Source organism: Salmo salar, chromosome ssa11 (genome assembly GCF_905237065.1).
Source record: "Salmo salar chromosome ssa11, Ssal_v3.1, whole genome shotgun sequence".
NCBI classification, from domain to species: domain Eukaryota; kingdom Metazoa; phylum Chordata; class Actinopteri; order Salmoniformes; family Salmonidae; genus Salmo; species Salmo salar.
In genome coordinates this window covers 49046663-49064686 of record NC_059452.1, presented here as the reverse complement: position 1 = coordinate 49064686, position 18024 = coordinate 49046663, and the positions used below count along the sequence as shown (strand labels likewise).

At 46.5% G+C, this 18024-nt stretch overlaps 1 protein-coding gene across 16 annotated transcripts in view; it reads left to right on the top strand.

Moving 5' to 3' along the window:
* LOC106576577 (probable E3 ubiquitin-protein ligase HERC1) overlaps positions 1–18024 on the top strand; it is a 196604-nt gene that overhangs the window by 28089 nt on the left and 150491 nt on the right. For all 16 annotated transcript variants that reach the window (XM_045689728.1, XM_045689732.1, XM_045689736.1 and 13 more), the window contains exons 12-16: positions 5635–5769; positions 8097–8262; positions 9522–9647; positions 11124–11339; positions 14617–14769. In XM_045689728.1, coding sequence (XP_045545684.1) covers positions 5635–5769; positions 8097–8262; positions 9522–9647; positions 11124–11339; positions 14617–14769 — 796 coding nt within the window. The remainder of the gene's footprint in view (positions 1–5634; positions 5770–8096; positions 8263–9521; positions 9648–11123; positions 11340–14616; positions 14770–18024) is intronic.

Genomic DNA, 18024 nt, shown 5'->3' with positions numbered 1-18024 from the left:
ATATAAATATACTATTTAGAAGAGACACGATGCCCAGGGACAGGTCAGTATATAAATATACTATTTAGAAGAGACACGATGCCCAGGGACAGGTCAGTATATAAATATACTATTTAGAAGAGACACGATGCCCAGGGACAGGTCAGTATATAAATATACTATTTAGAAGAGACACGATGCCCAGGGACAGGTCAGTATATAAATATACTATTTAGAATAGACACGATGCCCAGGGACAGGTCAGTATATAAATATACTATTTAGAAGAGACACGATGCCCAGGGACAGGTCAGCATATAAATATACTATTTAGAATAGACACGATGCCCAGGGACAGGTCAGTATATAAATATACTATTTAGAAGAGACACGATGCCCAGGGACAGGTCAGTATATAAATATACTATTTAGAATAGACACGATGCCCAGGGACAGGTCAGTATATAAATATACTATTTAGAAGAGACACGATGCCCAGGGACAGGTCAGCATATAAATATACCATTTAGAAGAGACACGATGCCCAGGGACAGGTCAGTATAGAAATATAGCATGTAGAAGAGACATGATGCCCAGGGACAGGTCAGTATAGAATAATAGCATGTAGAAGAGACACGATGCCCAGGGACAGGTCAGTATATAAATATACTATTTAGAAGAGACACGATGCCCAGGGACAGGTCAGTATATAAATATACTATTTAGAATAGACACGATGCCCAGGGACAGGTCAGTATATAAATATACTATTTAGAAGAGACACGATGCCCAGGGACAGGTCAGTATATAAATATACTATTTAGAAGAGACACGATGCCCAGGGACAGGTCAGTATAGAATAATAGCATGTAGAAGAGACACGATGCCCAGGGACAGGTCAGTATATAAATATACTATTTAGAAGAGACACGATGCCCAGGGACAGGTCAGTATAGAATAATAGCATGTGGAAGAGACACGATGCCCAGGGACAGGTCAGTATATAAATATACTATTTAGAAGAGACACGATGCCCAGGGACAGGTCAGTATATAAATATACTATTTAGAAGAGACACGATGCCCAGGGACAGGTCAGTATATAAATATACTATTTAGAAGAGACACGATGCCCAGGGACAGGTCAGTATATAAATATACTATTTAGAAGAGACACGATGCCCAGGGACAGGTCAGTATATAAATATACTATTTAGAAGAGACACGATGCCCAGGGACAGGTCAGTATATAAATATAGCATTTAGAAGAGACACGATGACAATGGACAGGTCAGTATAGAAATATAGCATGTAGAAGAGACACGATGCGCAGGGACAGGTCAGTATATAAATATAGCATGTAGAACACACAGCCTGGCATGGACCGCTCTGCCCAGGGACAGGTCAGTATATAAATATAGCATGTAGAACACACAGCCTGGCATGGACCGCTCTGCCCAGGGACAGGTACAGAACCATGGTCTTCTGAGGTCTGCCTTCAGTAGGGCACAACGTTGTGGAACACACTGACATGTAGAGTCAGGAGAAGGGAAGCATGTCAGAACACACTCTGACATGTAGAGTAAGGAGAAGGGAAGCATGTCAGAACACACTGACATGTAGAGTAAGGAGAAGGGAAGCATGTCAGAACACACTGACATGTAGAGTAAGGAGAAGGGAAGCATGTCAGAACACACTCTGACATGTAGAGTAAGGAGAAGGGAAGCATGTCAGAACACACTGACATGTAGAGTAAGGAGAAGGGAAGCATGTCAGAACACACTGACATGTAGAGTAAGGAGAAGGGAAGCATGTCAGAACACACTGACATGTAGAGTAAGGAGAAGGGAAGCATGTCAGAACACACTGACATGTAGAGTAAGGAGAAGGGAAGCATGTCAGAACACACTGACATGTAGAGTAAGGAGAAGGGAAGCATGTCAGAACACACTCTGACATGTAGAGTAAGGAGAAGGGAAGCATGTCAGAACACACTCTGACATGTAGAGTAAGGAGAAGGGAAGCATGTCAGAACACACTCTGACATGTAGAGTAAGGAGAAGGGAAGCATGTCAGAACACACTCTGACATGTAGAGTAAGGAGAAGGGAAGCATGTCAGAACACACTCTGACATGTAGAGTAAGGAGAAGGGAAGCATGTCAGAACACACTGACATGTAGAGTAAGGAGAAGGGAAGCATGTCAGAACACACTCTGACATGTAGAGTAAGGAGAAGGGAAGCATGTCAGAACACACTGACATGTAGAGTAAGGAGAAGGGAAGCATGTCAGAACACACTGACATGTAGAGTAAGGAGAAGGGAAGCATGTCAGAACACACTGACATGTAGAGTAAGGAGAAGGGAAGCATGTCAGAACACACTGACATGTAGAGTAAGGAGAAGGGAAGCATGTCAGAACACACTGACATGTAGAGTAAGGAGAAGGGAAGCATGTCAGAACACACTGACATGTAGAGTAAGGAGAAGGGAAGCATGTCAGAACACACTCTGACATGTAGAGTAAGGAGAAGGGAAGCATGTCAGAACACACTGACATGTAGAGTAAGGAGAAGGGAAGCATGTCAGAACACACTGACATGTAGAGTAAGGAGAAGGGAAGCATGTCAGAACACACTGACATGTAGTCCCCATCCCAGTCCAACCCCCCATCCCAGTCCAACCCCCACATCCCAGTCCAACCCCCATCCCAGTCCAGTCCCCATCCCAGTCCAACCCCCCCATCCCAGTCCAACCCCAATCCCAGTCCAACCTCCATCTCAGTCCAACCCCCCATCCCAGTCCAACCCCCATCCCAGTCCAACCCCCTCATCCCAGTCCAACCCCCAATCCCAGTCCAACCCCCAATCCCAGTCCAACCCCCAATCCCAGTCCAACCCCCATCCCAGTCCAACCCCCATCCCAGTCCAACCCCCATCCCAGTCCAACCCCCCAATCCCAGTCCAACCCCCCAATCCCAGTCCAACCCCCTATCCCAGTCCCAACCCCCTCATCCCAGTCCCAACCCCCCATCCCAGTCCAACCCCCATCCCAGTCCAACCCCCCATCCCAGTCCAACCCCTCATCCCAGTCCAACCCCCTTCATCCCAGTCCCCCCCATCCCAGTCCAAATCCCCCTATCCCAGTCCAACCCCTCCGTGCCAGTCCAACCCCTCCATGCCAGTCCAACCCCTCCATGCCAGTCCAACCCCCCATCCCAGTCCAACCCCACATCCCAGTCCTCATCCCAGTCCAACCCCCCCATCCCAGTCCAACCCCCATCCCAGTCCAACCCCAATCCCAGTCCAACCCCCAATCCCAGTCCAACCCCCAATCCCAGTCCAACCCCCCCATCCCAGTCCAACCCCCCATCCCAGTCCAACCCCCATTCCAGTCCAACCCCCCATTCCAGTCCAACCCCCTATCCCAGTCCAACCCCCTCATCCCAGTCCAACCCCCTTCATCCCAGTCCCCCGCTCATCCCAGTCCAAATCCCCCTATCCCAGTCCAACCCCTTCATCCCAGTCCAACCACCCCATCCCAACCCCTCCACCCCATCCCAACCCCTCCATGCCAGTCCAACCCCTCCATGCCAGTCCAACCCCTCCATGCCAGTCCAACCCCCCATCCCAGTCCAACCCCCATCCCAGTCCAACCCCCCCTATCCCAGTCCAACCCCCCTATCCCAGTCCAACCCCCCTATCCCAGTCCAACCCCCCTATCCCAGTCCAACCCCCATCCCAGTCCAACCCCCCATCCCAGTCCAACCCCCCATCCCAGTCCAACCCCCAATCCCAGTCCAACCCCCCATTCCAGTCCAACCCCCTATCCCAGTCCAACCCCCTCATCCCAGTCCAACCCCCTTCATCCCAGTCCCCCCCTCATCCCAGTCCAAATCCCCCTATCCCAGTCCAACCCCTCCATCCCAGTCCAACCACCCCATCCCAACCCCTCCACCCCATCCCAACCCCTCCATGCCAGTCCAACCCCTCCATGCCAGTCCAACCCCCCATCCCAGTCCAACCCCCTATCCCAGTCCAACCCCCCTATCCCAGTCCAACCCCCCTATCCCAGTCCAACCCCCTATCCCAGTCCAACCCCCCTATCCCAGTCCAACCCCCATCCCAGTCCAACCCCCCTATCCCAGTCCAACGCCCCTATCCCAGTCCCACCCCCTATCCCAGTCCCAACCCCTCCATCCCAGTCCCAACCCCCACATCCCAACCCCTCCATCCCAACCCCCCCATCCCAACCCCCCATCCCAGTCCAACCCCTTCATCCCAGTCCAACCCTCCATCCCATCCCAACCCCTCCATCCCAGTCCAACCCCCCATCCCATCCCAACCCCCCATCCCAACCCCACCATCCCATCCCAACCCCCCATCCCAGTCCAACCCCCAATCCCAGTCCAACCCCCATTCCAGTCCAACCCCCTATCCCAGTCCAACCCCTCATCCCAGTCCAACCGCCTTCATCCCAGTCCCCGCTCATCCCAGTCCAAATCCCCCTATCCCAGTCCAACCCCTTCATCCCAGTCCAACCACCCCATCCCAACCCCTCCACCCCATCCCAACCCCTCCATGCCAGTCCAACCCCTCCATGCCAGTCCAACCCCCCCATCCCAGTCCAACCCCCCATCCCAGTCCAACCCCCCCTATCCCAGTCCAACCCCCCTATCCCAGTCCAACCCCCATCCCAGTCCAACCCCCCCATCCCAGTCCAACCCCCCATCCCAGTCCAACCCCCATCCCAGTCCAACCCCCAATCCCAGTCCAACCCCCATTCCAGTCCAACCCCCTATCCCAGTCCAACCCCCTCATCCCAGTCCAACCCCCTTCATCCCAGTCCCCCTTCATCCCAGTCCAAATCCCCCTATCCCAGTCCAACCCCTCCATCCCAGTCCAACCACCCCATCCCAACCCCTCCACCCCATCCCAACCCCTCCATGCCAGTCCAACCCCTCCATGCCAGTCCAACCCCTCCATGCCAGTCCAACCCCTCCATGCCAGTCCAACCCCTCCATGCCAGTCCAACCCCCCATCCCAGTCCAACCCCCCCTATCCCAGTCCAACCCCCCTATCCCAGTCCAACCCCCCTATCCCAGTCCAACCCCCATCCCAGTCCAACGCCCCTATCCCAGTCCCACCCCCCTATCCCAGTCCCACCCCCATCCCAGTCCCAACCCCTCCATCCCAACCCCCCCATCCCAACCCCCCCATCCCAGTCCAACCCCCTTCATCCCAGTCCAACCCTCCATCCCATCCCAACCCCTCCATCCCAGTCCAACCCCCCCATCCCATCCCAACCCCACCATCCCATCCCAACCCCAACATCCCAGTCCAACCCCCCATCCCATCCCAACCCCCCATCCCAACCCCTCCATCCCTGTCCAACCCCCCCATCCCAGTCCCGCCATCCCAGTCCCATCTCTATCCATGGTGCTTCTATGTGGAACACTGCGTCTGCTGCACCATGCTGCAGACAACCCTGGACTTCAGACGTCCAGGGGGTCAACGGGGACTGTTCCTACTGTACACACACAGACACACACACACACACACACACACACACACACACACACACACACACACACACACACACACTGTTCACACAGACATATGAGATGATAATATTGCTGTGTTTTAATTGGTCAACAGACAGGTGGTAGCATGGCACAGACCCTACTGTGTGGACCTGGAAGAAAGCACTTTCTCCCACCTACGTTCCTTCCTGGAGCGCTACTGTGACGGCATCAACAGCGAGGTGCCACCCCTCCCCTTCCCCTCCTCCAGGTAGGTACTGGTACTGCAGGCACCAGAGGGAACCCGACAGGGAGGACCGCTCACTGTAAAGACTGGAATGAAATCATTGGGACCGTGTCCAGCTCATGGAAACCATGTGTTTAATGGTGTTCCATTCATTCCATTGAGACGGTCCTGAAGATGTGAAATGACGGCAGCCTCCACCTCCACCATGCTGACTATTCATTTGAGGCATTAACAGTCCAGTAAGACCACGCTAACACAATAGGGGGGATACCTAGTCAGTTGTACAACTGAATGCCTTCAACTGAAATGTGTCTTCCGCATTTAACCCAACCCCACTGAATCAGAGAGGTGTGTGGGGGGGGGGCTGCCTTAATCACCATCCACGTCTTCGGGCGCCCCGGGGAACAGTGGGTTAACTGCCTTGTTCAGGGGAAAGAAAGACAGATTTTTACCTTGTCAGCTCGGGGATTTCATCCAGCAACCGTTCGGTTACTGGCCCAACGCTCTAATCACTAGGCTACCTGCTGGTTACTGGCCCAACGCTCTAACCACTAGGCTACCTGCTGGTTACTGGCCCAACGCTCTAACCACTAGGCTACCTGGCCCAACGCTCTAATCACTAGGCTACCTGCTGGTTACTGGCCCCAACACTCTAACCACTATGTTACCTGCTGGTTACTGACCCAACGCTCTAACCACTAGGCTACCTGCTGGTTACTGGCCCCAACGCTCTAACCACTAGGCTACCTGCTGGTTACTGGCCCAACGCTCTAACCACTAGGCTACCTGCTGGTTACTGGTCCAACGCTCTAACCACTAGGCTACCTGCTGGTTACTGGCCCAACGCTCTAACCACTAGGCTACCTGCTGGTTACTGGCCCAACGCTCTAACCACTAGGCTACCTGCTGGTTACTGGCCCAACGCTCTAACCACTAGGCTACCTGCTGGTTACTGGCCCAACGCTCTAACCACTAGGCTACCTGCTGGTTACTGGCCCAACGCTCTAACCACTAGGCTACCTGCTGGTTACTGGCCCAACGCTCTAACCACTAGGCTACCTGCTGGTTACTGGCCCGACGCTCTAACCACTAGGCTACCTGCTGGTTACTGGCCCGACGCTCTAACCACTAGGCTACCTGCTGGTTACTGGCCCGACGCTCTAACCACTAGGCTACCTGCTGGTTACTGGCCCGACGCTCTAACCACTAGGCTACCTGCTGGTTACTGGCCCGACGCTCTAACCACTAGGCTACCTGCTGGTTACTGGCCCGACGCTCTAACCACTAGGCTACCTGCTGGTTACTGGCCCGACGCTCTAACCACTAGGCTACCTGCTGGTTACTGGCCCAACGCTCTAACCACTAGGCTACCTGCTGGTTACTGGCCCAACGCTCTAACCACTAGGCTACCTGCTGGTTACTGGCCCAACGCTCTAACCACTAGGCTACCTGCTGGTTACTGGCCCAACGCTCTAACCACTAGGCTACCTGCTGGTTACTGGCCCAACGCTCTAACCACTAGGCTACCTGCTGGTTACTGGCCCAACGCTCTAACCACTAGGCTACCTGCTGGTTACTGGCCCAACACTCTAACCACTAGGCTACCTGCTGGTTACTGGCCCAACGCTCTAACCACTAGGCTACCTGCTGGTTACTGGCCCAACGCTCTAACCACTAGGCTTCCTGCTGGTTACTGGCCCAACGCTCTAACCACTAGTCTACCTGCTGGTTACTGGCCCAACGCTCTAACCACTAGGCTACCTGCTGGTTACTGGCCCAACGCTCTAACCACTAGGCTACCTGCTGGTTACTGGCCCAACGCTCTAACCACTAGGCTACCTGCTGGTTACTGGCCCAACGCTCTAACCACTAGTCTACCTGCTGGTTACTGGCCCAACGCTCTAACCACTAGGCTACCTGCTGGTTACTGGCCCAACGCTCTAACCACTAGGCTACCTGCTGGTTACTGGCCCAACGCTCTAACCACTAGGCTACCTGCTGGTTACTGGCCCAACGCTCTAACCACTAGGCTACCTGCTGGTTACTGGCCCAACGCTCTAACCACTAGGCTACCTGCTGGTTACTGGCCCAACGCTCTAACCACTAGGCTACCTGCTGGTTACTGGCCCAACGCTCTAACCACTAGGCTACCTGGTGCCCCCAGGTGAATATTTATCTGAGGCGTTAACAGTCCCATAACACCATGCAAATACGATATACATTCTGTAGCATTTTACTGATGCTACAATCATTGAGATCAATGAAAACCGTTGCAATGCCTTTCTGCTGGGCTTCGTTTTCTGTCTTATCAATACAATATCATAACACTCTGATGTACTACTTCATTATAGGGAGCATCACAACTTCCTGAAACTCTGCCTCCGACTGCTGTCCAATCACCTGGCTTTGGCTCTGGCTGGGGGAGTGGCCACCAGTATCCTAGGGCGACAGGCCCGCCCCCTCCGGAACCTTCTCTTCAGACTGATGGATTCCTCTGTTCCTGATGAGATCCAAGAGGTGAACACTGGCTCACACAGTAACCACCAGATTAGCTGTTCATTGAAGGGTGTCTGTATACAGCCCAAATGTTAACAATATAGATTTAACTATATTCCCTCAAAACACAATATCTCTACATGCCTTAAATGACAACATTACCTTTCAGACTAGAGATGACAATATGGACTCTGGATATGTGAAGCAACAAGACACAATCTGTTGACTGACTGGTCTGAACTTGACAACTTGCCAGGTCCCTGACCCGTTGGGGTTTGTCACTGAGACAAACCCAGTGTCGCTGTGTTTTGGTTGTCAGGCTGGGAGTGAGATCGATAGTCAAGCTGTTACCTCCTCTCATTGTGTGTTTTGGTTGTCAGGCTGGGAGTGAGATCGATAGTCAAGCTGTCTGTTAGGGCCTGTGGTACATCTCTGTGTAACCAGGCTGTGTTTGAGACGCTGTCTATTAGGGCCTGTGGTACATCTCTGTGTAACCAGGCTGTGTTTGAGACACTGTCATCTCTGTGTTGGGTTGTCAGGCTTTAACACTGTGCCTCTGTGTTGTCAGGCTCTAACACTGTGTCTCTGTGTTGTCAGGCTCTAACACTGTGTCTCTGTGTTGTCAGGCTCTAACACTGTGTCTCTGTGTTGTCAGGCTCTAACACTGTGTCTCTGTGTTGTCAGGCTCTAACACTGTGTCTCTGTGTTGTCAGGCTCTAACACTGTGTCTCTGTGTTGTCAGGCTCTAACACTGTGTCTCTGTGTTGTCAGGCTCTAACACTGTGTCTCTGTGTTGTCAGGCTCTAACACTGTGTCTCTGTGTTGTCAGGCTCTAACACTGTGTGTCTGTGTTGTGTTGTCAGGCTCTAACACTGTGTCTCTGTGTTGTCAGGCTCTAACACTGTGTCTCTGTGTTGTGTTGTCAGGCACTAACACTGTGTCTCTGTGTTGTCAGGCTCTAACACTGTGTCTCTGTGTTGTCAGGCTCTAACACTGTGTCTCTGTGTTGTCAGGCTCTAACACTGTGTCTCTGTGTTGTCAGGCTCTAACACTGTGTCTCTGTGTTGTCAGGCTCTAACACTGTGTCTCTGTGTTGTCAGGCTCTAACACTGTGTCTCTGTGTTGTCAGGCTCTAACACTGTGCCTCTGTGTTGTCAGGCTCTAACACTGTGCCTCTGTGTTGTCAGGCTCTAACACTGTGTCTCTGTTTTGTGTTGTCAGGCTCTGACACTGTGTCTCTGTGTTGTCAGGCTCTAACACTGTCTCTGTGTTTTCTCTAGGCTGTGATTGAGACTCTGTCTGTGGGGGCCACTATGCTGTTACCTCCTCTGAGAGAGAGGATGGAGCTTCTCCACTCCCTGCTGCCCCAGGGACCTGACAGATGGGAGAGTCTGTCTAAAGGACAGGTATAGTACATAGATGTATTACACGTTGGTCTGAACAATGCCATTTACCTGTGACTATATCAACAAGGCCCAAGTTCTATTGAATCAATAAGGCCCAAGTTCTATTGAATCAATAAGGCCCAAGTTCTATTGAATCAATAAGGCCCAAGTTCTATTGAATCAATAAGGCCCAAGTTCTATTGAATCAATAAGGCCCAAGTTCTATTGAATCAATGAGGCCCAAGTTCTATTGAATTAACGAGGCCCTAAGTTCTATTGAATCAACGAGGCCCTAAGTTCTATTTCATCAACGAGGCCCTAAGTTCTATTTCATCAACGAGGCCCTAAGTTCTATTTCATCAACGAGGCCCTAAGTTCTATTTCATCAACGAGGCTCTAGTTCTATTTCATCAACGAGGCCCTAAGTTCTATTTCATCAACGAGGCCCTAAGTTCTATTTCATCAACGAGGCCCTAAGTTCTATTTCATCAACGAGGCCCTAAGTTCTATTTCATCAACGAGGCTCTAGTTCTATTTCATCAACGAGGCTCTAGTTCTATTTCATCAACGAGGCTCTAGTTCTATTTCATCAACGAGGCCCTAAGTTCTATTTCATCAACGAGGCCCTAAGTTCTATTTCATCAACGAGGCCCTAAGTTCTATTTCATCAACGAGGCTCTAGTTCTATTTCATCAACGAGGCCCTAGTTCTATTTCATCAACGACGCCCTAGTTCTATTTCATCAACAAGGCCAGAGGGGGTGTAGTATATGGCCAATGTACCATGGCTATGGGCTGTTCTTATCCATGACACAACACGGAGTGCCTGGATACAGCCCTTAGCCGTGGTATATTGACCATATACCACAAACCCCCAAGGTGCCTTATTGCTATTTTATACAACAAATGGGTCTAATCCTGAATGCTGATTGGTTAAAACTGCATTCCAGCCGGTGTCTATTCCACAAGTTGCCACTGGATAAATATATGGTGTTAAAATGCCTATTTACTCTGTTCCATCTGACTGTGCAATCCACTGTCATCAGCCCAGCCAGGCAATTTATAAACTTGATCTCCACTATAAAAAGCATCTAGACATTATCTCACATTTCTATTAGACTAACATTTAGTTTTCAACAGCGGAGATTTGTATAAACCATGCTGTTTGTCTCTGACATTTGCAATGTTGTTTCAATATTCGTATTGGATCTCCAGCTGTCCCATAGTAATGAACTGTCGGGGTCGGGACGAGACAGACAGGAAGGCAGCTTTTCTCAGCCAGTCTAAATCATGAATCAACATCATCTTTATGGACATATACAAGGAAATGTCAAAATAAAACAGGTCAAACAAAACGAAGTGCAGGTTGAGAAACGCTGCTCCAAACGTTCCTAAGTCAAAATGCTGCCATAGATAGATAGATAGCTGACCTCTGTGTATCTCTCATCCTGTCCCTGCCTTGACCTCTGACCCCTGACCTCTGACCCTGCTTTTCCAGAGGATGCAACTGGACATCATTCTGACTTCACTCCAGGACCACACCCACGTAGCATCCCTCCTGGGGTTCAGCTGTCCCCCCGAGGCCCCCGAGGCCCTGGCCTCCTCCTCCTCCTGCGGCCTGGACCCCTCATACGGAGCCCCCAGTACCAACCCTGACACACACCTGGCTGAGATCCTAATGAAGACCCTGCTCAGGAACCTGGGCTTCTACACGGTGAGGAGAGAGGCAGCGTAGTTGTTCCAGATCATTCCATCTTACAGTGGCTTGCCAAAGTATTCACCCCCTTTGGCATTTTTCCTATTTTGTTGCTTTACAATCTGGAATTAAAAGATTTTTTGAGGGTTTGTATCATTTGATTTACATAACATGCCCACAACTTTGAAAATGCTAAATATTTTTTATTGTGAAACAAACAAGAAATAAGAAAAAAAAAAAAAACTTGAGCGTGCATAACTATTCACCCCACCAAAGTTTATATTTTGTAGAGCCACCTTTTGCAGCAAGTACAGCTGCAAGTCTCTTGGGGTATGTCTCCATAAGCTTGGCACATCTAGCCACTGGGATGTTTGCTCATTCTTCAAGGCAATACTGCTCCAGCTCCTTCAACTTGGATGGGTTCCACTGGTGTACAGCAATCTCTAAGTCAATACACAGATTCTCAATTGGATTGAGTTCTGGGCTTTGACTAGGCCATTCCAAGACATTTAAATGTTTCCCCTCAAACCACTCAAGTGTTGCTTCAGCAGTATGCTTAGGGTCATTGTCCTTAGGGTCATTCCAGTCTCAAATCTCTGGAAGACTGAAACAGGTAACCCTCAAGAATATCCCTGTATTTAGCGCCATCCATCATTCTTTAAATTCTGATCAGTTTCCCACTTCCTGACGATGAAAAACATCCCCACAGCATGATGCTGCCATCACCATGCTTCACTGTGGGGATGGTGTTCTCGGGGTGATGAGAGGTGTTGGGTTTGCACCAGACATAGCGTTTTCCTTGATGGCCAAAGAGCAACATTTTTGTCTCATCTGACCAGAGTACCTTCTTCCATATTTTTGGGGAGTCTCCCAAATGCCTTTTGGCGAACACCAAAAGTGTTTGCTTATTTTTTTCTTTAAGCAATGGCATTTTTCTGGCCACTCTTCCATAAAGCTCAGCTCTGTGGAGTGTACGGCTTAAAGTGGTCCTATGGACAGATACTCCAATCTCCGCTGTGGAGCTTTGCAGCTCCTTCAGGGTTATCTTTGGTCTCTTTGTTGCCTCTCTGATTAATGCCTTCCTTGCCTGGTCCGTGAGTTTTGGTGGGCGGCCCTCTCTTGGCAGGTTTGTTGTGGTGCCATATTCTTTCCATTTTTTAATAATGGATTTAATGGTGCTCCGTGGGATGTTCAAAATTTCTGATATTTTTTTATAACCCAACCCTGATCTGTACTTCTCCACAACTTTGTCCCTTGACCTGTTTGGAGTGCTCCTTGGTCTTCATGGTGCCGCTTGATTGGTGGTGCCCCTTGCTTAGTGGTGTTGCAGACTCTGGGGCCTTTCAGAACTGAGATCATGTGACAGATCATGTGACACTTAGATTGCACACCGGTGGACTTTATTTAACTAATTATATGACTTCTGAAGGTAATTGGTTTCACCAGATCTTATTTAGGGGCTTCATAGCAAAGGGGGTGAATACATATGCACGTACCACTTTTCCATAATTGTTTTTAAAATAATTTTTGAAACAAGTAATTTTTTGCATTTCTCTTCACCATTTTGGACTATTTTGTGTACGTCCATTACATGAAATCCAAATAAAAATCAATTTAAATTACAAGTTGTAATGCAACAAAATAGGAAAAAAGCCAAGGGGGATGAATAATTTTGCAAGGCACTGTAGCTCATAGAGAGTACAGAGGTACTTTATTAGCCCAGCTCTTCACAGACTACACCTCTCTACTAGTTTTGTGGGCATCTCTATTAGTTCTGCCAATCTGTCAATCATCCAGTATTTCCTGTACCATTATTTAGGCAGGGGGAGGCCCTACGTTATGTTGCTTCAGGATTAAAGGTAGTGAATGGATGGAGAGACAACCCTGCACCATTTTTCTTGGGAGTCTTCCAGTCTGTGATTAGACCTGAAATGGGGTACAGCGGTAATAAAATAATTAAACCATTGAACACTGAGTAGACTGTTTACTATAATATAGATACCTAGATGAAAAACTGTCTACTGGCCTAAAGCTGTTATGTCTCGTCGCAGAGCTCTGGGCAAGTACAGAATGGTCTTACAAACCATGCTTAAATACCTCCTGTTGCTTTCCTGTTTTACCTTTTCATACTGCATAATGAGACCATCACTCTCTCCTCTCCTCTCCTCTCCTCTCCTCTCCTCTCCTCTCCTCTCCTCTCCTCTCCTCTCCTCTCCTCTCCTCTCCTCTCCTCTCCTCTCCTCTCCTCTCCTCTCCTCTCCTCTCCTCTCCTCTCCTCTCCTCAGTAACAGTGGGTAACTCATCCTGGCTGATCCGTGTTATTATTACAGCAGATTGTTCTTCCTGGCTGCAGCAAAGGTCCAAATGGCACCCTATTCCCTATATAATGCACTACTTTAGACCAGAGCCCTATATAGGGAATAGGGTGGTATTTGGGACCCTAACATTCATCACTGCCTCCTCTCCTAAGATGGTGTTTTTATGGATCATGAACCATGTGTCCACCGCCTCTCTTCTCCACCTGCAGAGACATGCTGGGCAGAGCTAATTCATCTAGCTTCTGATGTAGCTGTTACCCTGCTAGTCTATCTCCTGGGTGGTAGATGTAGCTGTTACCCTGCTAGTTTATCTCCTGGGTGGTAGATGTGGCTGTTACCCTGCTAGTTTATCTCCTGGGTGGTAGATGTAGCTGTTACCCTGCTAGTTTATCTCCTGGGTGGTAGATGTGGCTGTTACCCTGCTAGTTTATCTCCTGGGTGGTAGATGTGGCTGTTACCCTGCTAGTTTATCTCCTGGGTGGTAGATGTAGCTGTTACCCTGCTAGTTTATCTCCTGGGTGGTAGATGTGGCTGTTACCCTGCTAGTCTATCTCCTGGGTGGTAGATGTGGCTGTTACCCTGCTAGTTTATCTCCTGGGTGGTAGATGTAGCTGTTACCCTGCTAGTTTATCTCCTGGGTGGTAGATGTAGCTGTTACCCTGCTAGTTTATCTCCTGGGTGGTAGATGTAGCTGTTACCCTGCTAGTCTATCTCCTGGGTGGTAGATGTGGCTGTTACCCTGCTAGTCTATCTCCTGGGTGGTAGATGTGGCTGTTACCCTGCTAGTCTACCTCCTGGGTGGTAGATGTAGCTGTTACCCTGCTAGTTTATCTCCTGGGTGTTATTAAGTAGCAGATCATCACTAGTCTGTTTTCTGTGCTCTCTCTCTTGTTGCCTGGATATTAATGTGTGTGTGTGTGTGTGTGTGTGTGTGTGTGTGTGTGTGTGTGTGTGTGTGTGTGTGTGTGTGTGTGCAGGACCAAGCGTTTGGGGAACTAGAGAAGAACAGTGACAAGCTGCTCCAGGGAACGTCTTCATCAGACAGCAGTCAGCCGGCCCATCTCCACGAGCTGCTCTGCTCCCTACAGAAACAACTGCTGGCATACTGCCACATCAACTGTGTTACAGAGGTACGCAGGGACACGCATACACACACACACTGGGCATGCATACACACACACACTGGGCATGCATACACACACACACTGGGCATGCATACACACACACACTGGGCATGCATACACACACACACTGGGCATGCATACACACACACTGGGCATGCATACACACACACACTGGGCATGTATACACACACACACTAGTAGTAATAGTTAGTAACATTGTTCTGGTCTATAATATCTCTACAACTATAGTAGTAGTAATAGTTAGTTAGTAACATTGTCCTCGTCTATAATATCTCTACAACTCTAATAGTAGTAATAGTTAGTAACATTGTCCTGGTCTATAATATCTCTACAACTCTAGTAGTAGTAATAGTTAGTAACATTGTTCTGGTCTATAATAGCTCTACAACTCTAGTAGTAGTAATAGTTAGTAACATTGTCCTCGTCTATAATATCTCTACATCTCTAGTAGTAGTAATAGTTAGTAACATTGTTCAGGTCTATAATATCTCTACAACTCTAGTAGTAGTAATAGTTAGTAACATTGTCCTGGTCTATAATATCTCTACAACTCTAGTAGTAGTAATAGTTAGTTAGTAACATTCTTCTGGTCTATAATATCTCTACAACTCTAGTAGTAGTAATAGTTAGTTAGTAACATTGTTCTGGTCTATAATATCTCTACAACTCTAGTAGTAGTAATAGTTAGTCAGTAACATTGTTCTGGTCTATAATATCTCTACAACTCTAGTAGTAGTAATAGTTAGTAACATTGTCCTCGTCTATAATATCTCTACAACTCTAGTAGTAGTAATAGTTAGTTAGTAACATTGTTCTGGTCTATAATATCTCTACAACTCTAGTAGTAGTAATAGTTAGTAACATTGTTCTGGTCTATAATATATCTACAACTCTAGTAGTAGTAATAGTTAGTTATATTGTTCTGGTCTATAATATCTCTACAACCCTAGTAGTAGGAATAGTTAGTAACATTGTCCTGGTCTATAATATCTCTACAACTCTAGTAGTAGTAATAGTTAGTTAGTAACATTCTTCTGGTCTATAATATCTCTACAACTCTAGTAGTAGTAATAGTTAGTTAGTAACATTGTTCTGGTCTATAATATCTCTACAACTCTAGTAGTAGTAATAGTTAGTTAGTAACATTGTCCTGGTCTATAATATCTCTTCAACTCTAGTAGTAGTAATAGTTAGTTAGTAACATTGTCCTGGTCTATAATATATCTTCAACTCTAGTAGTAGTAATAGTTAGTTAGTAACATTGTTCTGGTCTATAATATCTCTACGACTCTAGTAGTAGTAATAGTTAGTAACATTGTTCTGGTCTATAATATCTCTACAACTCTAGTAGTAGTAATAGTTAGTAACATTGTTCTGGTCTATAATATCTCTACAACTCTAGTAGTAATAGTTAGTAACATTGTTCTGGTCTATAATATCTCTACAACTCTAGTAGTAGTAATAGTTAGTTACATTGTTCTGGTCTATAATATCTCTACAACTCTAGTAGTAGTAATAGTTAGTTACATTGTTCTGGTCTATAATATCTCTACAACTCTAGTAGTAGTAATAGTTAGTAACATTGTCCTGGTCTATAATATCTCTACAACTCTAGTAGTAGTAATAGTTAGTTAGTAACATTGTTCTGGTCTATAATGTCTCTACAACTCTAGTAGTAGTAATAGTTATTAACATTGTTCTGGTCTATAATATCTCTACAACTCTAGTAGTAGTAATAGTTAGTAACATTGTCCTGGTCTATAATATCTCTACAACTCTAGTAGTAGTAATAGTTAGTTACATTGTTCTGGTCTATAATATCTCTAAAACTCTAGTAGTAGTAATAGTTAGTAACATTGTTCTGGTCTATAATATCTCTACAACTCTAGTAGAAGTAATAGTTACTAACATTGTCCTGGTCTATAATATCTCTACAACTCTAGTAGTAGTAATAGTTAGTAACATTGTTCTGGTCTATAATATCTCTACAACTCTAGTAGTAGTAATAGTTAGTTAGTAACATTGTTCTGGTCTATAATATCTCTACAACTCTAGTAGTAGTAATAGTTAGTTAGTAACATTGTTCTGGTCTATAATATCTCTACAACTCTAGTAGTAGTAATAGTTAGTTAGTAACATTCTTCTGGTCTATAATATCTCTACAACTCTAGTCGTAGTAATAGTTAGTTAGTAACATTGTTCTGGTCTATAATATCTCTACAACTCTAGTAGTAGTAATAGTTAGTAACATTGTTCTGGTCTATAATATATCTACAACTCTAGTAGTAGTAATAGTTAGTTAGTAACATTGTTCTGGTCTATAATATCTCTACAACTCTAGTAGTAGTAATAGTTAGTTAGTAACATTGTCCTTGTCTATAATATCTCTACAACTCTAGTAGTAGTAATAGTTAGTAACATTGTCCTGGTCTAAAATATCTCTACAACTCTAGTAGTAGTAATAGTTAGTAACATTGTTCTGGTCTAAAATATCTCTACAACTCTAGTAGTAGTAATAGTTAGTAACAATGTCCTCGTCTATAATATCTCTACAACTCTAGTAGTAGTAATAGTTTGTAACATTGTCCTGGTCTATAATATCTCTACAACTCTAGTAGTAGTAATAGTTAGTTAGTAACATTGTCCTGGTCTATAATATCTCTTCAACTCTAGTAGTAGTAATAGTTAGTTAGTAACATTGTCCTGGTCTATAATATATCTTCAACTCTAGTAGTAGTAATAGTTAGTTAGTAACATTGTTCTGGTCTATAATATCTCTACAACTCTAGTAGTAGTAATAGTTAGTAACATTGTTCTGGTCTATAATATCTCTACAACTCTAGTAGTAGTAATAGTTAGTAACATTGTTCTGGTCTATAATAGCTCTACAACTCTAGTAGTAATAGTTAGTAACATTGTTCTGGTCTATAATATCTCTACAACTCTAGTAGTAGTAATAGTTAGTTACATTGTTCTGGTCTATAATATCTCTACAACTCTAGTAGTAGTAATAGTTAGTAACATTGTCCTGGTCTATAATATCTCTACAACTCTAGTAGTAGTAATAGTTAGTTAGTAACATTCTTCTGGTCTATAATATCTCTACAACTCTAGTAGTAGTAATAGTTAGTTAGTAACATTGTTCTGGTCTATAATATCTCTACAACTCTAGTAGTAGTAATAGTTAGTTAGTAACATTCTTCTGGTCTATAATATCTCTACAACTCTAGTAGTAGTAAT